The 20,324-nt window shown below is 39.4% G+C and overlaps 1 protein-coding gene across 2 annotated transcripts; it reads left to right on the top strand.

Annotated features, from left to right (window-relative positions):
* The first annotated feature begins 707 nt into the window (after nucleotides 1–707).
* Nucleotides 708–16,208, top strand: tnfaip3 (tumor necrosis factor, alpha-induced protein 3). 2 transcript variants are annotated; one of them, XM_043685917.2, is made up of 9 exons: nucleotides 708–916; nucleotides 1,108–1,429; nucleotides 6,114–6,304; nucleotides 6,516–6,663; nucleotides 7,529–7,702; nucleotides 9,053–9,233; nucleotides 9,897–10,954; nucleotides 12,296–12,513; nucleotides 13,411–16,208. In XM_043685917.2, the coding sequence occupies exons 2-9, from the start codon at nucleotides 1,123–1,125 to the stop codon at nucleotides 13,684–13,686; spliced, it is 2,553 nt and encodes an 850-aa protein (XP_043541852.2). In that variant the 5' UTR covers nucleotides 708–916; nucleotides 1,108–1,122; the 3' UTR covers nucleotides 13,687–16,208. The 2 variants fall into 2 exon arrangements, with proteins under 2 accessions (XP_043541852.2, XP_043541868.2); XM_043685933.2 differs by having other exon boundaries at nucleotides 709–916; nucleotides 7,532–7,702.
* Nucleotides 16,209–20,324: the final 4,116 nt, after the last annotated feature.

Raw genomic sequence — 20,324 nt, 5'->3', positions numbered from 1 at the left:
TTCCTACCACAGGAAGAATTTATTCACACAAAGGGTTCAGTGAATGGAAAAGACTTCCAGGTATAATATTATTGAACTGTCACATCACAGAAAGGGGCCATTCGTCTGCTACATCTGTGTTGGTCCTCTGCAGGAGCAATTCCTGTTGCCTTTTCAGTGGCTGCAAAAACCCCGAAGCCATTGACAAGCCAGTTCACATGATGCGATTCCTCTAAATGAATAACCAAAAATAGGCCAAATGTAATTAATTGCATTATGTCATGTGAAACTTCACTGCACTGTGACCTTGGCTTTTTTTTTAAACCCTGCTCCATATCAGCCTGCTGTCCAAAATGAATGCAAAGTCAGGGAACGCTGGCCAAACTCATCAGGGTCGGTTAGCATTTGCGGAGAGAGGAACAGTGTTAGCATTTCGAGTTTGGTGTGGGTTCTTCTGATTCAGACTTCCAGCATCCGCAGTATTTTGCCTTAATTTGATATGTCTGAAATGAATGTTTTGGAATATTCTGGGCGCAATCTACAGACATCCTCTTACAAAAAAAAGTGATGAGAAAACTGGGATGAGACTTGGCGTCAGTGAGGGATGCAGCCAGAGAGGGAGCCGGGTTACGGGGCTCCCTCTGCCGGCGGGCAGGACAAGTCAGAACAGAGCCGAGCCTGGAAATCCCCGCTGGAAAGTCCCGACGTGGTTTCCCTTCTCATTTCGTTCGGTTTCTGTCTTCTGACTTTCGCCGAGGGAGGGGAGATAGAGAGAGAAGAAAAGTATCTGAAAATCGAACTCATTGTAATGCGAGTGTAGTCCAGAGCCTGCAGCAGCTTTGCTGTTCAAGACGAGAGAAGTAGGAGGGGGGGAGGAGGGGCTCTGCACACTTTAAACAAGTCCAGAGCGAGAGGGCGTTGAAAACCCATTTAACCGGTAAATGTTATTTCTCATTTGCAAATGGCAGGTGTTTTCTGTGCGCTTTGATGTTTTGCAGCATGCTTGTTCTTTTTTAAAAGAAATGTGTAAATATGAGTTGTCTCATTGTTTAATTCAGCGGGAGCGGGTTGGTTCCTGAGTGTAACTAACAGTAATGAGAACTCACTGACTTTATCCATCTCCTTCAGGGGCTACTGCAGAAGATGGCAGCCGAAGGCAGTTTGTTGCCTCAGTTTCTGTTCGCCAGTAACTTGACGAAGACGGTGAGGCTCAGGGAGAGGATCGCCAATGACCTGGTCAGACCGAACTGCACCAATGGTTTGATTCACCATTTCAGGAGCCTTCACAGGTACACAGTGGAGCTGTTCCGACTGAGTCATTTCAACCTTCGGTTCAGGACTAAAATCCAAGACGCTCTGTTTGACAAGGCCCAGGAGACGGCCCTTCAACAAAACAGGAACCTTAACTGGTGTAGAGAGGTCAAGAAACTTGTGCCTTTGAAGACAAACGGTAAGAATTACAGCTCATTTTCCCACAATTTTAAGAGTAATGTCATGTCTTTGATCTACGCTGCTCGTAAAAGAACTAACATCGTTAGAGAGACGATGTATATTGATTGCCCAGTAGACTAATAGTTGGAAGGAGATTACATGTTTTCTAATGCTTACATTCAGTCCTTCACTACATCAACAAAATACATGTTGCAGAATAAGGATTGAATCAGCTCTCATTTGTCCATGAAATATAGGATGGAAAAGGATAGTCATATACTTTTAATTATTAAAATGTAACATCAGTTTAGTGGATATCATACCATATCTATACATGATGCGTGTGTCTATATATGGTGCTTAAATTCATGGCAGTTGTAATAGGAGCTGTTTCAACATCATGAAGTTAGCAGTGTGACAAATAACTAATTGATGTGTTTTAATTTTTCATTAAAAATCCAATGTTTAATTCTTCCAAATAAGCATATTTTCTGGGGTAAGTTATATTTTAATATCCAGCAAAAGAACAGGTAGATTACTTATGGAACTAAGAACTAAATGATCTGTGCATCTCAGTACAGTGATCCTCCATTGTAATCTGATTTGATTTTAAATGAAACCGATAACTGTATATAATTGCAAAATGTTGCTTTATTTTATTAGCATTTCAAAATTTATATATGTATTGTTTTTTCTGAAAAAAACACATAATATGAATGTGCTCAAAGTTTACTTGCACACATTCAATGCAAAAATTTTAAATGTTTAGAATTTATTGAAAAGGTGTTTCAGCGGGTATTTGCTGTTAAATAGTTACACATTCACCAAAAAGGATTTGAAATTTGGGCAGTTTCTCAGATATGAAAACTTACAGAAATTGTACAAGCTGTTTTACAATATTATGTTAAAAATCACTACAGCAGCTGAATCTTAAACGTGTTGTTCATTAACTATGGATAGATAATAGTGCTTCATACTGCTCACAAGCAATACGTTTTCTGAAAGCAATTTGGAATAATTCTGAAACTTTCTAGAGTTTTCATGCAGTTTCATTTTCAGTTTAAGAGGCAAAAGATAGTCTAAGTGTTGAAGCCAAAAAGCCTTTCACGAACATTTATAGATACACGTCCACAATGTGCTAAACAATATTTATTGTGAATTCATGTTTGTTTTTCCCATGAGTTATTTGCCAATAGAGTATACGCAGAGTACATTCAGAAATTTAGGTATTTTCAGTGATTCAGCGCTGAAGTGTCTGGGGATGTGAAAATATTGTAAATGGGGAAGAGTGTAGGTGTCTGTTAAAATTAAAACTTCCCCTAAAAGTCCCAATAGCAATTGGTTGAATCAAATTTTACTTGTGTAATGTATAAACATTCCAAGTACCTAAACTCCCCAACCACACCCACTTGGAAATTCCACTTCACAAAGTAGGGCTCAGACGGCTACACATTACAAAAGAGAAATGGCGACTGACTGATTGCAGTGTTAGTCAAACTACTACTTATTTGGAAATTCCATAGATTGTACAGGGAATTTTATATGGCCCATTCTTAAAGTCTGAACACTGAACTTTGTGCATTCCCTGATGATTAATTTTAGTGCCCTTTTTAATGAGTACTGTGCCCTAAATAGATTAGATCTGGTTATAAATCCACCTCAGTTTTATTTTTCCTTTCCTTTTTATCCCCCATTTTCAGCTCCTCCCCACAAAAAAATTACAAATGAATCAAATAAGAAACTGATATGTAATTATTGTGACTATAGATGCAGAGTTTGCACATAAGCTGTGTGCAGACCTAAACTATAAATTTCCGTTGCAAATTGATCCATATGTTATTCATTCTTGCACCATATGCAGTTTGGCTGCTATAAAGTTTATTATGAGGACAATCTAAAAATCATGGAATAATAGCAAAATACTATGGATACTGGAATTCGTAAACAAACACTGAAAACAGTGGAGAAACTCAGCAGGTGTGGAGGAAAACAGTGTTAATGTTTTGGGTCTGATATGACTTCTAAAAAGTATTGTGCAGCAGTGCAAAAACTTTGGAAAGCATTTGATCAAGGATACAAATTTTACTATTTTAGTTCTTGTGGTAAACAATAACAAGCTTTACTCTTTAAAAGGATTAATGATTTCATGAACTTATCTTCATGGTTTTAAACCAATTTTAAAATGAGGTACCAGTCTTGGAATATTCACCTAATCTGTACAGTGTGAAACCCCAGGCATTTCAGATAAACTCCACGCTTTCTAACTTTATTTTTTTTTAACTGTGTGTGTGTGTGTGTGTGTTTCTTTCCTCTACACTGATTATGTAGATTTGCTGAGTATTTTCAGTATTTTCCATTCACTATGATATTTCCGATGTCGTCTTCCTAATAGAAGGGATGGTTGTTGATTATTGCAGTTAAAAAAAACAGTGCTAATCTGTGGGGAATAAAAGGCTGTTTGAATTTTTGGCCATGGAAGGAGAGAAGTCAAAACATACTCTATTACTTTTGAAACACCGTCATTGTTTAGTAGGCAAACAGACCTGCTAATTTGCATACCAGTTACCACAGAAATGTTGACCAGAACATTGGGATAACTCCCTACTCCTCTTCAAATTATACCTTGGAACTTTTTAAAATGTTTCTTCCAAAAATACCTTCAATACCACAGTAGTGTGTGAGGTTCATTCTTGTGCTCAAAATTGCAGTGGAATCTCATTCCCAGATATCTGATTCTGGCAATAGTGCTATCAAGTAGACCAAAACAGCTCTCAACTTTTTTATAATTAATTGTCATTGAAATATCCAAATGTTCTAACTTGTCTATTCTAAATGAGCAAAGTTGTAATGAGCAGCCGTGTCATTTTTGCAGTCATGTAGTTTACGTAATCAGTTTGACATTAAATTCTGCTTTCCAATTTGATGTCCCATGGTGAGTAGATTATGAATTCCATTTGATAATCGTCTGAACAGGTTGTATGGTTTGGTCCTTTATCTACATGTACATATCTGAGACAAGTATTTCCCATTGAACACAAACAAGCTGTGTTTTGGCCAGTTTCATCTTTCAGTCACTCTTCTTCTGGGTCATGTTGTTTTCATACCTTCACACTTTGGAAAGAAAGTGTGAACATTGCTGCAGTGGCAGTAAATATTTTTTTACTAACTTGTAGAATGGTTGGTGACAGGTAGCATTTTGTGAATACTTGCAGTCTTAGTGATGTTTGATTTGTCAAAAAAATAAAAGACTTTTGAGGGGTCAAGAATAAATTCACATCACACAGTAGTTAGTCGATCTCCTCCTTTTGGCAGGGTGGTGCCACTAAAGAACATGGGAAGGTGCCCAGGATTTCTTTTGTCCAAAGGTATGACACACCTCTGAGCAGATGGTACATTATCCCATGCCTAATGGCTCAGTGGTAGGGGCACTACCACTGCACCCCAAGTACCCTCCCCTGTACCTCAAACAATTTTTTTTCTTATTTATTCACAGGATATGGGCATCACTGGCTTGGCCAGTATTTATTGCTCATCCCTAATTGCCCTGAGAGCAGTTAAGAGTCACATGTAAACCAGACCAGGTAAGGATGGCAGACTTTCCTTCCCTGAGTGGGGTTTTTCCTGACACTTGACAGTGGTTTCATCATGGTCATCGTTAGACTCTTAGTTCCAGATTGTTAATTAAATCCACTGTTTACCATGGTGGGATTCAAACCTGGATCCCCATGTCATTACTGGAGTTTCTGGATTAAAAGTCGTGTAATTATATCACTAGGCCATTGCCTCCCCTATCCCTTGTATCACAGTCTTCAACAAGACAATGCCCATCATGTGTATGTTTAATAACATATCAATAAACCAATAACATGCTTAGCACAAGCCCCTGATGTAAGGCCTTGTGCATAAACTATTGCCTTTAAGTGTATTTAGCAAGAAGGTGTAAATGGTATTTAGTACAGATAATGTTTTGCATTAAGCCACATTGTTTATGAAAAATCATTTATGTTATGTTTTTCAACTCTGCATATGTGCCTTAGTTGCTTTCTTTGCTGTTTGTCATTCCACTTCAATCATTCTAGCAATTTTAATATGGGATAATATTCCTCTCATCCTACTCAAAACATCTGAGGATTTACTCATCAGTGGAATGAATAACAAAACTAAAGTGTGCAACAAATTTTCAAGCAGACCAAAGTGGAGTGATTAGATTTGATGGGTCCCAGTTGCATTACTTTCAAAATATGGATTTGTCATCTCCCCTTCATTCACCAAAATGAATGGCCTGCAGCCTGCAAGCACTGCAGACTCAACTAGGTTCTTAGAGTCTGACTGATAGGATAGTGAGAGTGTTCTTGGAAATAGCTCCATTTTAAGTGAGATTTACATTCTATGAGCAAATTTTGTGTCCTCAGATGAATTCTGGGGAATTGCTTATAGTTTACATGTCTTATTGTTACAGCAATGAATCATAGCTTAAGTTTGTGCATTGACGAACTAACAATTTTTTTGTGATTGCCAATACAACAATGAATAGCAGACTGGTTTCTCTGACGTTAAATAAACCATCTCCTGAACATAATTATAATCAAGCAACATATTAACTCAGAGAAAACTGATTTTTTTTAACCTGAAAGGTACTGCTTTCTATTCTGAATGCAAAACTTGGGTTAATTTAGTTTCTTTCCCCTATCTATGTCTCTCAGGTGATGGAAACTGCTTGTTGCATGCCACGTCCCAATTTATGTGGGGAATTCAGGACATTGACCCTATCCTTCGCAGAACACTATGGGAAGCTCTAAAAGAAACAGATACCAGAAACTTCAAATTACGGTGGCAGATTGAATGTGTCCGATCACAAGAATTTGAAGCCACGGGTCTCCAGTATGATACTAAGGTAAATAAGAAGTTTTCAGTATTTATTAAAACATTATCTAACTCAGTGCTAATTCATTTGGTAGTAATTCCTTTAGAAAAATATTTTATTTAATTACACCAGGCACTGATTTTGGTTTTGAGGTACTGTATTTAGTTTTGGTTAAATTTTGTATGGTGATTTTGCTCTGTGTAATATTTTTATTTCTGACAACAACCTGTTTCTTTTGTAGAACTGGGATGAAGAATGGGAGAAGGTGGTGAAAATGTCGTCTGTAGTTTCACATTTAGGTCAGCCTGGGCTACCTTTCGATTCACTAGAAGAAATTCACATCTTTGTTCTTGCCAATATCCTTAAAAGACCAATAATTGTTATTGCTGGTGAGTGTTTGACAAAATTAAATGAAATCCACTGCCCAAAGTATTGGTGATTGTAAAGTGCTGAACTGGGGAAAGTTTGAGAACAAGATGAGCCTTCACAGGGTATTAATGTTCTTTTCATACATGGAGGATGTTATTGGGTGGAGACTCGTGTGGCTGATTGCATTTACATTGCAGCCTGTTTTTCACTTTCATCAGAGTAAATGGAAGTGATGTGAAGTGCAAAAACTTCCTGTTGAATGGTATTCGGGCATTTTATTGTTTACGTTGGCAATAGGTCTAGGAATTTTTTGTTTCTGTTGCAATTTAAAACCAATTCATTTATTGGACTTTACATAGTTTTTTTTTTAAGCCCTTATACATGAGACCAAAGTTTCAGGATTAATTTCTGTAGCAGTGGTCTCCTTTAGAAAATTGATTGTGGATCAGATGAAGATGACTTTGGGATTGATGTGAAATTCTCTTCGATGATTAGCTCATGAAAGAAGTGGGCAAGCCACTGAAGGGCTGCTCATGCTCATGAAATCTTGTATTAGGAGACTACTTGCCTCCAGGAAAAAAACGGAAGGGTAATGGTTAATGAATCCTGGCTCATGTTCAGGAATAATACATACTGCAGTGTCATTTCACGGTGATCTATTCTAATGTAGACTGTAACATGACTGGTCAATAAGGTTAGCAGTTGTTCTTCATGTTTTGAATATTTGTGTTGTTTCCAACTAAGAGGTGGTTGGGGGATCATTATGTGTACTTCACCTTTTGAAATTTCAATTAGAATCTCAAACTTTCAAAGCACAAAATGTTTTCTACAGAGTGAACTGCTTCTTTTAGAATGTTATCTTTAACCAGCAATCATTCCTTTCAGCAGACAGGGTGTTGAGAAGCTTTGGTACCAACACAAGCTTGGCTCCCTTGCATTTTGGAGGAATTTATCTGCCATTGCATTGGCCACCACAAGAATGCTATAAATATCCTATAGTATTGGGCTACGACATGCAACATTTTTCTCCACTTGTTACCATCAATGACAGGAGTCCAGGTATCTAAATGTTATTTCTCTTAAATCAATCAAATCATTACTTTTTAATCCACTCAAGGGATGTGGGCATCCCTGGCTGGGCCAGTATTTATTGCCCTTGGATACAACCAAATGTTTTGCTTGGCCATTTCAGTTAAGAATCAGCCACAGTGTTGAGAGTCTGGAGTCATGTGTAGATCAGAGCAGATGAAGAGAGAAGTTTGTTTCCCTAAAAGTCATTAGCGAATGAACGACAATTTTCAAAAGTTTCATGATCATCATCGAACTTCTTTGATTCCAGATTTTTGTTTACTGAATTCAAGTGCCATCATCTGTCGAGTTGTGTTTTAAACCCAGGATTCCAAAACATTACCTGAGTCTCTGAGTTGCAAGCCTAGTGACAATCCCACTGTACCATCACTTTGCCCTAGGATAGGGTCTTGTTAAGCAAAGCTGTCCATTTCTTCTTTCTTGTAGTCACATGTCAAAATTTTTAAAATCTGGAAATGGTGGGACGTTAAATATGGAGAATGTTGGAATTACATACCAAACCGATCAGCATATCAAACGTTTCTTTACTCTTTTGTTGGTACAGCCAAATTTTAGTGTTTTGATTTTCTCCCCTATCTTTTTAGGTCTCAGACTCTTCCCAATGTCCTCCCTCTGTGAAGGAGGAAGGAACAAGCAGAGGGTTATAAGCGTTAGCTGGGCTAGGGTAAATGGCAGGAAAGGAGAATATTTGTCAAGGGTATCTGTGAGGCACAAGCAGAAGAGAGCAGTACAATGATAGTAAGTGGTGGCTGTTGAGATGGCGATATGAGGTGCATGCAGAGTGTAGACGGAGAGGAACAAGTGGAGCTGCAAGGTGTGTTGACCAAAAGGATGCTGTGCAGGAAAATGTTGTGACAGTCTAAATGTGGGTCATGACACCTGAATATGTGTAATTAAGCTTAATCCAAATTTCTGATCCCCAACTAGTAACCTGACAAATTTCAGGGTTAAGGCATCTATCTCCTGAAGCCGTCATTTTAAAACCAAAGCTATGTTCAGAATTTCATGACTGTAAGACAGATAAAAGTGATTAGAGAGTTTTTTTTTGGGATACTTGGAAAGAGTTTTGCTATTTCCTGTTTTTATTTTAAATAACTTCTTCCTCGCTAACAACATTGCAGTGTAAGCAATTGATACTTAACTGATCCATCCTGTATTATTTAAATCCATTATTGTGGCTAATCCATTACTCATTCATTGCTTCTACGGAGAGTCTAATTCTGAGCTGTAGTTTCCACAAGTCTGTGCACAACATGAATCTTTGTTCCACAGGAAGGTGCTCAGAACAATTGTTTAATGTCACCTGTTATGCTTAAACAGAAATTCGTGCTGTTCCATTGGTCCACAACGAAAGTAGACGATTTGAAGAGTTCACAGTGCACTTTCTAATACCAAAAGAGGAGGAAAATAAAGCCAAGCTGCTGGAGGATTACTTCAGTCTGATTGAAATACCAGTCCAGGGTGTGGAGTTTGGAACTACTCATTTAATTAAAGCTGCGAGGTAAAGTAGTTCACTTATTGATTAGTTGCGCCCTGTTTTCTGTCAGTGCCACTCATTAGTTAGAAACATACTTCATTTTTGCTTTTGACTGCATTGTATAAAGCAAACTTGCACATTTTCCTACCACTTCCAGTCAGACAATAATATAAATGAAGCATCTAGGGAGACTAAAATGTGGTATTTAGTACTATGGTTAATTTCTTGTCATTAATGGACAGTTCCTTCCATCTTATGAGTTAAAACTAATTGCAAGCATATGAAAAAATGCATAGTAATTTCTGATGTAGAATTTCTCTTAAAGCTTTCCATTCAGACTTAAATGTTGTGCCTCAGGCTCTTAATGCTGGTTTCGGCAAATTGTGCACAGCAGTGTTCAATGTTCTGTGTTTGAGAGGACATGTCAGTTGAATGTTGAAGCTTTTTTCATCATTGCTTCACTAAGGACATGTTTGCTTTGCTGATTCTTGGAGGAAGATCGGTTTTGCTGGAGTTAATGGAATGTTGTTATTCCTGGGAATAGATCCATCATGTTCCCAGTATGTCCAGCTTGCTCCACATTAGAGACTTGCAGGAATTCACTTCTGTAAGATAATTGAGTTTTAATTTTATAAACAAAGTGAACATGGCTTGGATTTGAAACTTGTACTGGTTTTGTGGTTTCAGGTTGGATGAAGGCAACCTTCCAGAAGACTTGAATTTAGTGGAGGATTACTATCAGCTGGTGAATCATGAATACAAAAGGTGGCAGCAGAACCCAGCTGAGAGCAATAGGCCTGCTCATAACCAGATCCGAATGAATAATGCTACGTACCTTGGGTCCCTCATAGAAGAAAAGTGTGCCACATATGGATGCCTTTTCTACTGCTCTATAGAGACAAAGCCATTTTGTCATGAGTGTTTTGAGCAGGCAAAGAGCACAAAGATGGACAGCAACCCAAAAAATGGTGAGCAGCAGCAGAAAAAGAAAGGGTGTTGTCGTCCTCGGACTGAGCTGGTTATCACTGCGACCACACCTACAGAACCAGAGCGATCATCTCGACCACGCTCAGCACCACCAACAGCTCCTAGTCTTTCTCTCTTCAGTGAAACAAATGCCATGAAATGCAAGGTTCCCAATTGCCCCTTTACCTTAAATGTGCAGCACAATGGACTATGTGAGCGGTGCTTTAAGACGAGGTCAGCTGTGCCAGGCAACACGACTGATAATAGGACTGCTGAGGTGAGAATGCCTTGTCACAGAGAGTCCAGCTCCGAGAGAGTGGGTTCAACCTGGGAGAATACAAGGACTAAACAAGGTGCTGGTAACCTGTTGCATCAGGAGCACAATCGGTGTGACAGATGTCACCAGGACACTCTGCCGACGATTAATGGATTGTGTAATATGTGCTTGTTGAGGACATTTCAAGGAAATAGCACTGCTTCCCATGAGGACTCTGGCTCTTTCCGTTCAGGCCATGAGAGGTCACATTCAGACCCAAGCCAGATTATAAGGAATACGGGCCACCTCTCCCCTCCTGATCAATACCAGACCTCTCATGTATGGACTTCTGCTGTTGGGCCGCAGGTTCCTCAAAGCAGCCAGAAGGGCCGAGCCACCTATATCCCTGAGGAATCGAAAGAAGGTTTCCAGCCGTGTAAGAACTCTGGGTGCCACTATTTTGGAACAAAGGAGCATGAGGGTTATTGCACCATCTGCTTTATTGAATATAGGAGAAACCTTGGTAAGTTGTGTACTCAGTTCAAGCAAGTGATTCATGACATTTCTGCTAGAGCCTTTGGTGACATCACAAGCTGACTGGAGAATATTGAACTATCTTGACCAGTTCAGTTCTGTGATGGCTCTGCGAAAAATCTCTCTCTTGTTTGAAAATTAGTCATTGCAATTATTGTCATTTTAAAATAGTGTTTTGTTTTAAGTAAACTCCATGCCAATTAGGCTGTCTGAAAGAACTCTACCCAGATAAAATGCCTGCTTCAGCTAAGCTTTTCTACTGAGTGGCACAGTGGCTCAGTTGTTAGCACTACTGTCTCACAGCACCAGGGGCCAAGTTTGATTCCACCCTTGGGCGACCGTGCAGAGTTTGTACATTCTCCCTGTGTCTGAGTGGGTTTCCTCTCGCAGTCCAAAGATGTGCAGATGAGGTAGATTGACTGTGCTAAATTGCCCATAGTGCCCAGGGATGTACAGGCTAGGAGAGTTTGCCATGGGAAATGCAGGGTTACAAGGTTTGGTATGGGGTTGGGTCAGGGTGGGATGCTCTTTGGAGGGTCAGTGTGACTCAATGGGCTGAATGGCCTGCCTTCACACTGTAGGGATTCTATGCCAGAGATATCTACAGATTTCATAGCAGCAACTTTTATTTCTGTTGAACTGTTTAGTTCATTGAAGTATCTTCAGAACAACCTCCAAAAATACATGAAAACCTGTCACTTTTTGGATCCCCCAAATGAATGTAATTTTTATACTCAATGAGTTTATCTAATGTTAGTAATGCATGGATGTAAGTTATAATAAATGTCACAGACTCCAATAATCTTCCTTAAAGAAAACTCTTGAACAGTTTCATGGTAAAGAAATCATTTGGTGTGTGTGTGTGTCGGGGGGTTGGGGTGTGGTGGTGTGAGGGGTGGAAAGAGAGCTGAAAGCTCCATAGAAATTTTCTTCCCCTTTGGTACTGAGTGCTTTCAAGCTATCAAAGCACTTTATCAGATTTTGTTTTTAAGAAGTGTACTTCAATGTAAAGGCAAAGGTCTATGATAATTATCTAGGGATTTATTGTATTTGATTATATGTAGCCCATTGTGAAAGATGTAGATGTGTGGACATCAGTTCTGCTAGTATATACTACAAAACATTGTTTCTGAAATATGCAGTTAAAACAATATATGCCAAACAGAAATATGAGTAAAAGGTAACAGTTTGGGGGCCATCGTTATACAGAATAGATGTGATTCTAATTTTTTCCATAGCCAAATGTTGTACAGCGCAGCATTCCTTGTGGCTTTTTTTAGAAACAGGAGTTGAAACTGCATTTAATCATTTTCTCTTTTGCTTTTGAAAGATGAAACTGTTAATCAGAACAGAATGCAAAGGAATGTGCAGCCTTCTCACCGGCCACCTCAGACTGATCCCCGATTCCAGAACATGGCTCGTTGTCAGGGGAAAGACTGCAACACATTTGGAAATAGTCATTTTGAAGGATATTGCCAAAAATGTTTTATAGATACACAGTATCAAAGATACAATGAAGCAACCGGATCGAGAGGCCATTCCAGCTCAGTAAGTAGATTGTGATGTATACAATTGGAAATAAACTTTTAAACAAGACTCTAATCAAAATATACCCTCCCAAATCACAGTTGTACTTTTCTCTACATTTTTTTTCTCCCTGGTGCTCATTAAGTCTCCCCTCAAAATCCTCCCAGCCAAAAAAAAGACAAATAGAAAATCTACTTCTAGGTCTGTCTTTATGTTACTCTGGTTTGTTGGCCCACCAGTCACATTGCTGAATTTATAACTTGGGGAATAGTGGGCAATTGTTAACCTCCAATCAGTTTTCACAACACAGAATTTGTTAACACTTAAGAATTTGATGACTGTCAAGAGAGAATGATGCTTGACGCTTCTACACTGGTCATTTAATAACGTTCAAAGAATGTGACCAAAGACCAGAAGTTTTTGAGTAGATTATAACCAATATAGTTTTACATAGCATAATAATTACAAAAGAATTAAAATATTTGCAGGTATGGATCAGAAAACTGAAGTGAAATGCTGTACAACTCTAAAAGTTATTGCAATTGTATTTATGACATTTCACTGTTTTGCTTTTCAGTTCTGAACTATTTCTAAAAACTCAAGCTCTGTAATTGAATCATCATTGCCATATAAAGCCTTTGTATTATGACTTCAATGCAAATGTGTTGTCACTTTTTAGCAAGAGAATGTGGATCCCTGTACAACTAATGGAAGATACATATCTCATAATTTTAAATAAGGGGACAGGGCTGATTCTACTTGACTGTGTTTTCAGCACAAAGATTTAATGAGAGGGTCTGATCGAGAAAGGGAGGCAGAGAAAATATAGAAAACAGATCATGTTTGTTGGTTTTTTTGTGCAAGTATTGCAGACTTCAAGGTGAAATGATTTGTTTTTTTAACTTGTACCTTTCATAGAATGCATCACAACATCGACCTTCTGACCGCAATGAGTTGAGAAGCCAGAGGATTAAATGTGCAAAAAACTATTGTAACAGCTACGTAACATCCAGCGAAGGTGAACTTTGTTTAGAATGTCGACATAACAATCGTGGCATCACCCGAGATCCTCTCCTAAATCACCCACCAAAGCAGCGTTGCCATGCCACTGGCTGTGACCATTTTGGCAATAATAAATGTAACGGGTATTGCAATGAATGCTATGCTTTCATTTCTACTTATGGAAGAAAATAGACCTTCAGTGCAAATAATAAATGCAAAGGATGTTTTTTTCTGCATAAGGATAAACTGTTTTTCGTACCACTCTGAAAGAGTGAGCCTTCAGTCTCTCATGGATATTTCAGTACAAAAAATTAGGTTTTGTAAATATTTTCTGTGATTTTATTTATTACAATAATAACTTGTTTTTGTGTTAATCTTTATTTCATAAACCATAAAACAAGCTGTAATTTTTCTGTACTTTATTGTAACTATAACTTGAATATAACTCTAATAATTGTGTAAGTGAACGATAGCCCTGAAATAAATTATTTTCAAAATCTATGATGAATAAGCAAATTTATTTTACAGTTTCAGTTGGTGTGTCTGTAACATTTTCGCATACAAGAATAAGAGTTGATGTTACTACGGATGAGCGCAAAACGTTGCAGCACTTAAATTGAGAAAAGAGACTGATGTAGTTAATTTTTGTAGAGAACGAATTCAAGTATGTCTTTTAGCCTAATTTTGAAAGTGTCATGATGAATTTGTATGAGGATTTACTTGGCATAAGTTAGGAACAAAATCAAAAACCTATAGGGTTTTTTTGTAAAATAGGAAATATTTGCATGTAGTTCCTTGTCTTTTGAGTACTAAAGCATAATGCTAATAGCTCCTGAAATAAAAACAACATTAGAGATTTAAATTGTTCAAAACTTTGTATTAGCCATTTTATACTTGTACTTTTATAATTTTACTTTATAGTATTTATGTTTGAGAAATTGGCATAAATGTATTTTAAAGCATGCTAAGATTTATGAATTGAAGTGTTATGGTGTGTTAAGTGTACGTCAGTATCTGTTATTGCACAGTTTCTGTGCCAAAACCTAGTCTTACTTTCAGATCATACCTTTTTGATATTTCAGTCTAATGGATAACAGAAAATATTTTGTTGAAAAAGTAAATTGAAGTTTTGCTTGTGATCCTGAAGAGTGCAAGACTTTCAGCGAGATGAGCCTTCAATTCCAACTTCTTGTTGTTAACTACAAAGAACAGGAACTAGAGAAGAGGGAAATTGAACCCCTACTCCATTAGTGTATTTGCTGTTACTTCAATTCCATCTCTGCTAACAGTCTCAACACAAAAAAGCTCTCTTCTAATATCCATGCTTAACTGCAAACTAGACTGAGATGCAAATTCTTCTTCCAACTCTCAACCTCAAACTCTTAGTGCATGATATTTCATGGCACAAAGATTTCCCCATAATTCAGCACTAAATTGACTATTTTGCAAATAAATAACAAAAGAGGGTTGCTATGCTAAATAGACTAAATGAATCTTGATTCAATTGGGCTACTCTTTGAAAGTCAGGCTAAAAGGTACTGCAGGCTGAAGTATTGTAAGTTGTAATGAAAATTAAAATTGATCTACACGTAAGAATTAAGAGCAAGATCAGGGAATTCAGCTACTTGAGGCTACTCCACCATTTAATATGATTATAGCTGATCTCATCTCGACCTTAACTCCACTTTCCTGTCTGCTCTCCATAACCCTTCATCATATTAATTAAAAGCCTGCCAATCTCCCGCTTAAAATTACTCAATGTTCCACCATCCACTGCACTCTGGAGTGTGAATTCTACATATTCACGACCATTTGAGAGAAATAATTTCTCTGCATCTATGTTTTAAACCTGCTATCCCTCATCCTAAAACCGATCTGAAAATAACTAATGTTAATGTACATTGAAGCTAAAATCTATTTGCTGACTGGTTTGCCCACATGTTTTCAGACACAGAATGCAGACTGGGTGCCTGCTTTGCAGAATGCCTAAACTCTGCAAGAAAGACCCTGAGCTTCCTGTTGCCTGCCACTTCAACACACCACCGTGTTGCCTGGTCAACATCTCTGTCCCCGAGCTTGCTGCTGTATTCCAGCCAAACTGAGCGCAAGCTGGAAGAACAGCATTTTAGTTTCCACTTGTGACGCTGCAGCCTTCAGGACTCAATATTGAGTCCAATAATTTTAGGGCCTGAGCATCTTGTACAAGGTCCTTACCCCAGCTGCCCTACACCAGACCTTCTCATCATATGGACTATTATCATAACCAACCCATTTGCAGCTATTGATTCTCCCAGGCTGACCTTTACCCATTCCTTCGTCTGCTCAACTGTTGTTCTCTCTCTCTCTCTCTCTGGGATTCATCTCTACCTAATGTTTATTCCTCCCCACTTCCCCTCATTCTATCTTCAGCATACATACCAATCTTTCCCTAGCTACAATCAACCTGAAACATTAACTCTATTTTCATTCCACACGTGTTGCTAAACCTGCTGAGACTTTCCAGCAATTTATGTTGAGGTTTCTGATTTTTAACATCTGCAGTTTTTTTTTGTCTTGATTCTGTGTTGTAATCGATGTGCTTCTAAAAACAGGAAAAATGTGTTCTGTTCCACTTTAAACACACCACCTTTAAATATTAATATTCACCAAAATGTATGTTGTTTGGCATGAGTAATGCAGATAATGCAATCTCAATAAAATTAGCTTAATGTTAACCAAGCTTTGCATTTCAAATTTTTAACTGGTAGACAGATAATGCCTCTTTTATTTTTTTGAAAGGAAGATAGTTCAGGGAATGAGTTAATTCTTACTTGGGATAGGAAAAACAAGAAACTGAAAATACGCACGTGATTATCATAAGAATTAAAAGGCTAAATACATTAGAGCATTCAGCAGAATCTTCACTCGAAGTGCGATAAGAATGCAAAATGGGAAACAGGATATACACCATGTCTTCCTGCCCACCTTTATCAGAGTGCACAGCATCTTCAATGCAAATTGTCAAAGAAAATGAGAGACCATGAAACTAAGTTGTAAGCCTTAAAATATGGATGCCAGTAATTTAAGAACGCAGATTGACACTACCTCAAAACTATCTCGGAATGGGCAGGCATCGGCGCCCACATTCCATGAATTAACTTTTTAAAAAACTAAGCATATGTCTGGAGTATATTAGATGCTGGAATATTAGAAAATATGCTTTTTAATGAAAGGGCCAAAGTAGCCTATCTTAAAAAATACATTTATCCAAGGAAAGGAAGCTATTTTCAAGAATCCATGTTGTGAAATATTCTAATAAATGTTGTAAACTGTAGTAATTGAAATAGTCCTATTGTACAATAACATTGGTCTGAATGTCAATCTGTTCTAATTACAAAGTAAAAGGAAAAGATTGGTTTTCATTTTATTGTATAATCATTTGATATATTCAAATGCCTGTAAATTGACTAAGCATTTTTAAAGTGTGAATGATGCAGCATTTAATAAAAATCATGCAACTGCCACTTTAAAGGAGTTGTTGAAGTAAACATAGATACATTTAATTGAAAGCCACACAAGCAGATTAAGGAGAAAAGAATAGATTGTTCTATTGATAGGGTTAGTTGCAGAGTTGTAAGAAGATGTTTATGCACAGTAGAAGTCCCAGCATAGACCAGTTGGTCTGACTGAATTCTTCCTGTGGTATAAACTAAGGGGGAAAATCTTTTTCTCAATTGAAACTATTCAAAACAGTATTAGTTGATTTTGATATATTCAGCCTTGAGATTTAAGGTACATTTTAAAGTTGGACTGTCATGCTTCAATGAGTAATAATTAAAGAGAAGTTGCCACATGTTTATTTGTTTAATGAAAACTATTTGAAATAAACTGTATGGACAAATAGATCAACTAGTGAACATATTCCAATCAAAACTACATATAAAGAGACATTCCTTCTATTTATGCTCAGTTGTAGGTTTTTTTTTAAGTATGTTCAATTAAATCTGGTGTTTGTGAGGTCCAAGGTACCCAAACAAGGAGTACCAATAACAAGCATCATAATGGGTCTGGGTGGGTTACTCTTCGGAGGGTTGGTGTGGACTGGTTGGGGCTGAAGGGCCTGTTTCCACATTGTAGGGAATCTAATCTAATCTAATTAGAAGTTTGCAGCATAGCCTGAGGGTATTCAGGGTAGCATAAGGCAGGTAGGGGGATCCTGAGTTCAGGAATGAAGGCGCCTCAGCTCTTGACCTTGTCCAACAGGTATGAGGTACTTGTTCCCTGCTCCCTGTCTGGACGAGGAAAGGGTGGGATGGGGTTAAGGGGGGGATGAAACAGCTGACCATGGCACCACGGTGCAGGAGGCAATTCAAGAGAGGGGAACAAAAAGACAAGTTGTTATTGGGGATTCTATAATTAGGCGGATAGATAGTATCCTTTGCAAACTGGATCAAGAGTCCCGCACGGTGTGTTGCCTACTCTGTGCCAGGCTGCAGGACAGCTCTGAGGAGAAAGTGAAGACTGCAGATGCTGGAGACCAGAGTTGAAAAATGTGATGCTGGAAAAACACAGCAGGTCAGGCAGCATCCGAGGAGCAGGAGAATCGACGTTTCGGGCATAAGCCCTTCTTCAGGAATGAGGCTGGTGTGCCAGACGGGCTGAGATAAAAGGTACGGGGGAGGGGTTTGGGGGAGGGGCGCTGGGAATACGATACGTGGAAGGAGGTAAGGATGATAGGCCGGAGAGGGTGTGGGGGCGGAGGTGCGGTGGAGAGCATCGTCGACCACGTCGGAGGGGAAACTTAAAGAAGGAGGCCATTTGGATTGTTCGGTAGTGGAATTGGGAGCAGATGCGGTGGAGGCGAAAGAATTGGGAATACAAACCAACCGACTCCCACAGCTACCTAGATTACACCTCCTCCCACAATGCCCCCTGTAAAAACACCATCCCATATTCCCAATTCCTTCGCCTCCACCGCATCTGCTCCCAGGAGGACCAATTCCAATACCGAACAACCCAGACAGCCTCCTTCTTCAAAGACCGCAATTTCCCCTCAGACGTGGTCGACGATGCTCTCCACCGCATCTCCACCACTTCCCGCTCCTCCGCCCTTGAACCCCGCCCCTCCAATCGCCACCAGGACAGAACCCCACTGGTTCTCACCTTCCACCCCACCAACTTCCATATACATCTTATCATCCTCTGTCATTTCCGCCACCTCCAAACAGACCCCACCACCTGGGATATATTCCCCTCCCCACCCCTATCAGCATTCCAGAGGGACCACTCCCTCTGCGACTCCCTCGTCAGGTCCACACCCCCCACAAACCCAACCTCCACTCCCGGCACCTTTCCCTGCAACCACAAGAAGTGCAAAACTTGCGCCCACACTGGGACACCCGCACCAACCAACCCAACCGTCCCGTGGCTGAACACTTTAACCCCCCATCCCACACCACCAAGGACATGCAGGTGCTTGGCCTCCTCCATCGCCAGACCCTGACCACACGACGCCTGGAGGAAGAGCACCTCATCTTCCGCTAGGAACCCTCCAACCACAAGGGATGAATGTAGATTTCTCCAGCTTCCTCATTTCCCCTCTCCTCACCTTATTTCAGTCCTAACCCCCGGATTCAGCACCGCCCTCTTGACCTGCAATCTTCTTCCCGACCTCTCCGCCCCCACATTCTCTCCAGCCTATCATTCTCACCCTCACCTCCTTCCACCTATCGTATTCCCAGCGTCCCTCCCCCAAATCCCCTCCCCCTTACCTTTAATCTCAGCCCGCCTGGCACACCAGCCTCATTCCTGAAGAAGGGCTTATGCCTGAAACGTTGATTCTCCTGCTCCTCGGATGCTGCCTGACCTGCTGTGTTTTTCCAGCATCACATTTTTCAACAACTGCAGGACATCTCTGACTGGCTTAAAAGGATATTGGAGCAGGAGGGGGAGGATCCAGTTGTTGTAGTCCACATTGGGACAAACAACTAATGAAGGCGAGGAAGGAGGGCCTGTTTGGGGATTATCAAGCACTAGGAACAAAATTAAGGAACGGGTCCTCAAGTGTTCGGATCTCTGGATTACTACCCGAGCCTCGTGCAAATTGGCTTATGGATAAGAAAATTAAGGAAGTAAACAGGTGGCTAAGGGAGTGGTGTGGAAAGGAGGAATTCCATCTCGTGGGGCATTGGCATCAGTTTTGGAACAGGAGGGATCTGTAACGATGGGACGGTCTCCACCTGAGCTGATCTGGAACCAGTGTTCCAGTGAAAAGGATAAATAGGACTAGAACTTTAAACGAGTGAGTCGGGGGAAGGGAAAGAGAAAACAACAGGAAATATGATGGTAAATAAAAAGGTAAGCAGCAGATTAACATGTGTGCAGGAGGGTGTAACTACAAGGCAGACTATGAAAGACGTATAAGGAAGGATAACTCAGGAGTTATTATTAGAGAAGTTGGAAATCATGAAGGTATGAAAACTAACATAAGAGCACTTCACTCGAATGCTTGCAGCATTCGTAACAAGGTCGGTGAGTTAATGGCACAAATCATTGTAAATGATTTTTATCTACATGTCGATTGGTCAAACCAGCTTGGTCAGTATAGCTTAAGGAGGAGTTCATTGGGTGCCTCTGTGATAGTTTTCTTGAACAATATGTAATGGAACCGACGAGCGAGTAAGCTATCTTAGATCTGGTCCTGTGTAATGAGACAAGAATAATTAATGACCTCATAGTTGGGATCCTTTTGGAAGTAGCAATCACAGTGCAGTTGAAATTAAAATACAGATGGAAAGTGTGAAGATACAATCCAATACCAGGATACTGTGCTTAAATAAGGGAGACTACAA

The sequence above is a fragment of the Chiloscyllium plagiosum genome, unplaced genomic scaffold (assembly GCF_037043375.1).
Source record: "Chiloscyllium plagiosum isolate Xiang-an unplaced genomic scaffold, Cpla_swu_hap1 HiC_scaffold_3, whole genome shotgun sequence".
Classification (NCBI taxonomy): domain Eukaryota; kingdom Metazoa; phylum Chordata; class Chondrichthyes; order Orectolobiformes; family Hemiscylliidae; genus Chiloscyllium; species Chiloscyllium plagiosum.
Note: the sequence above shows the minus strand (reverse complement) of the source record. Positions and strands in the feature narration are given on the sequence as shown.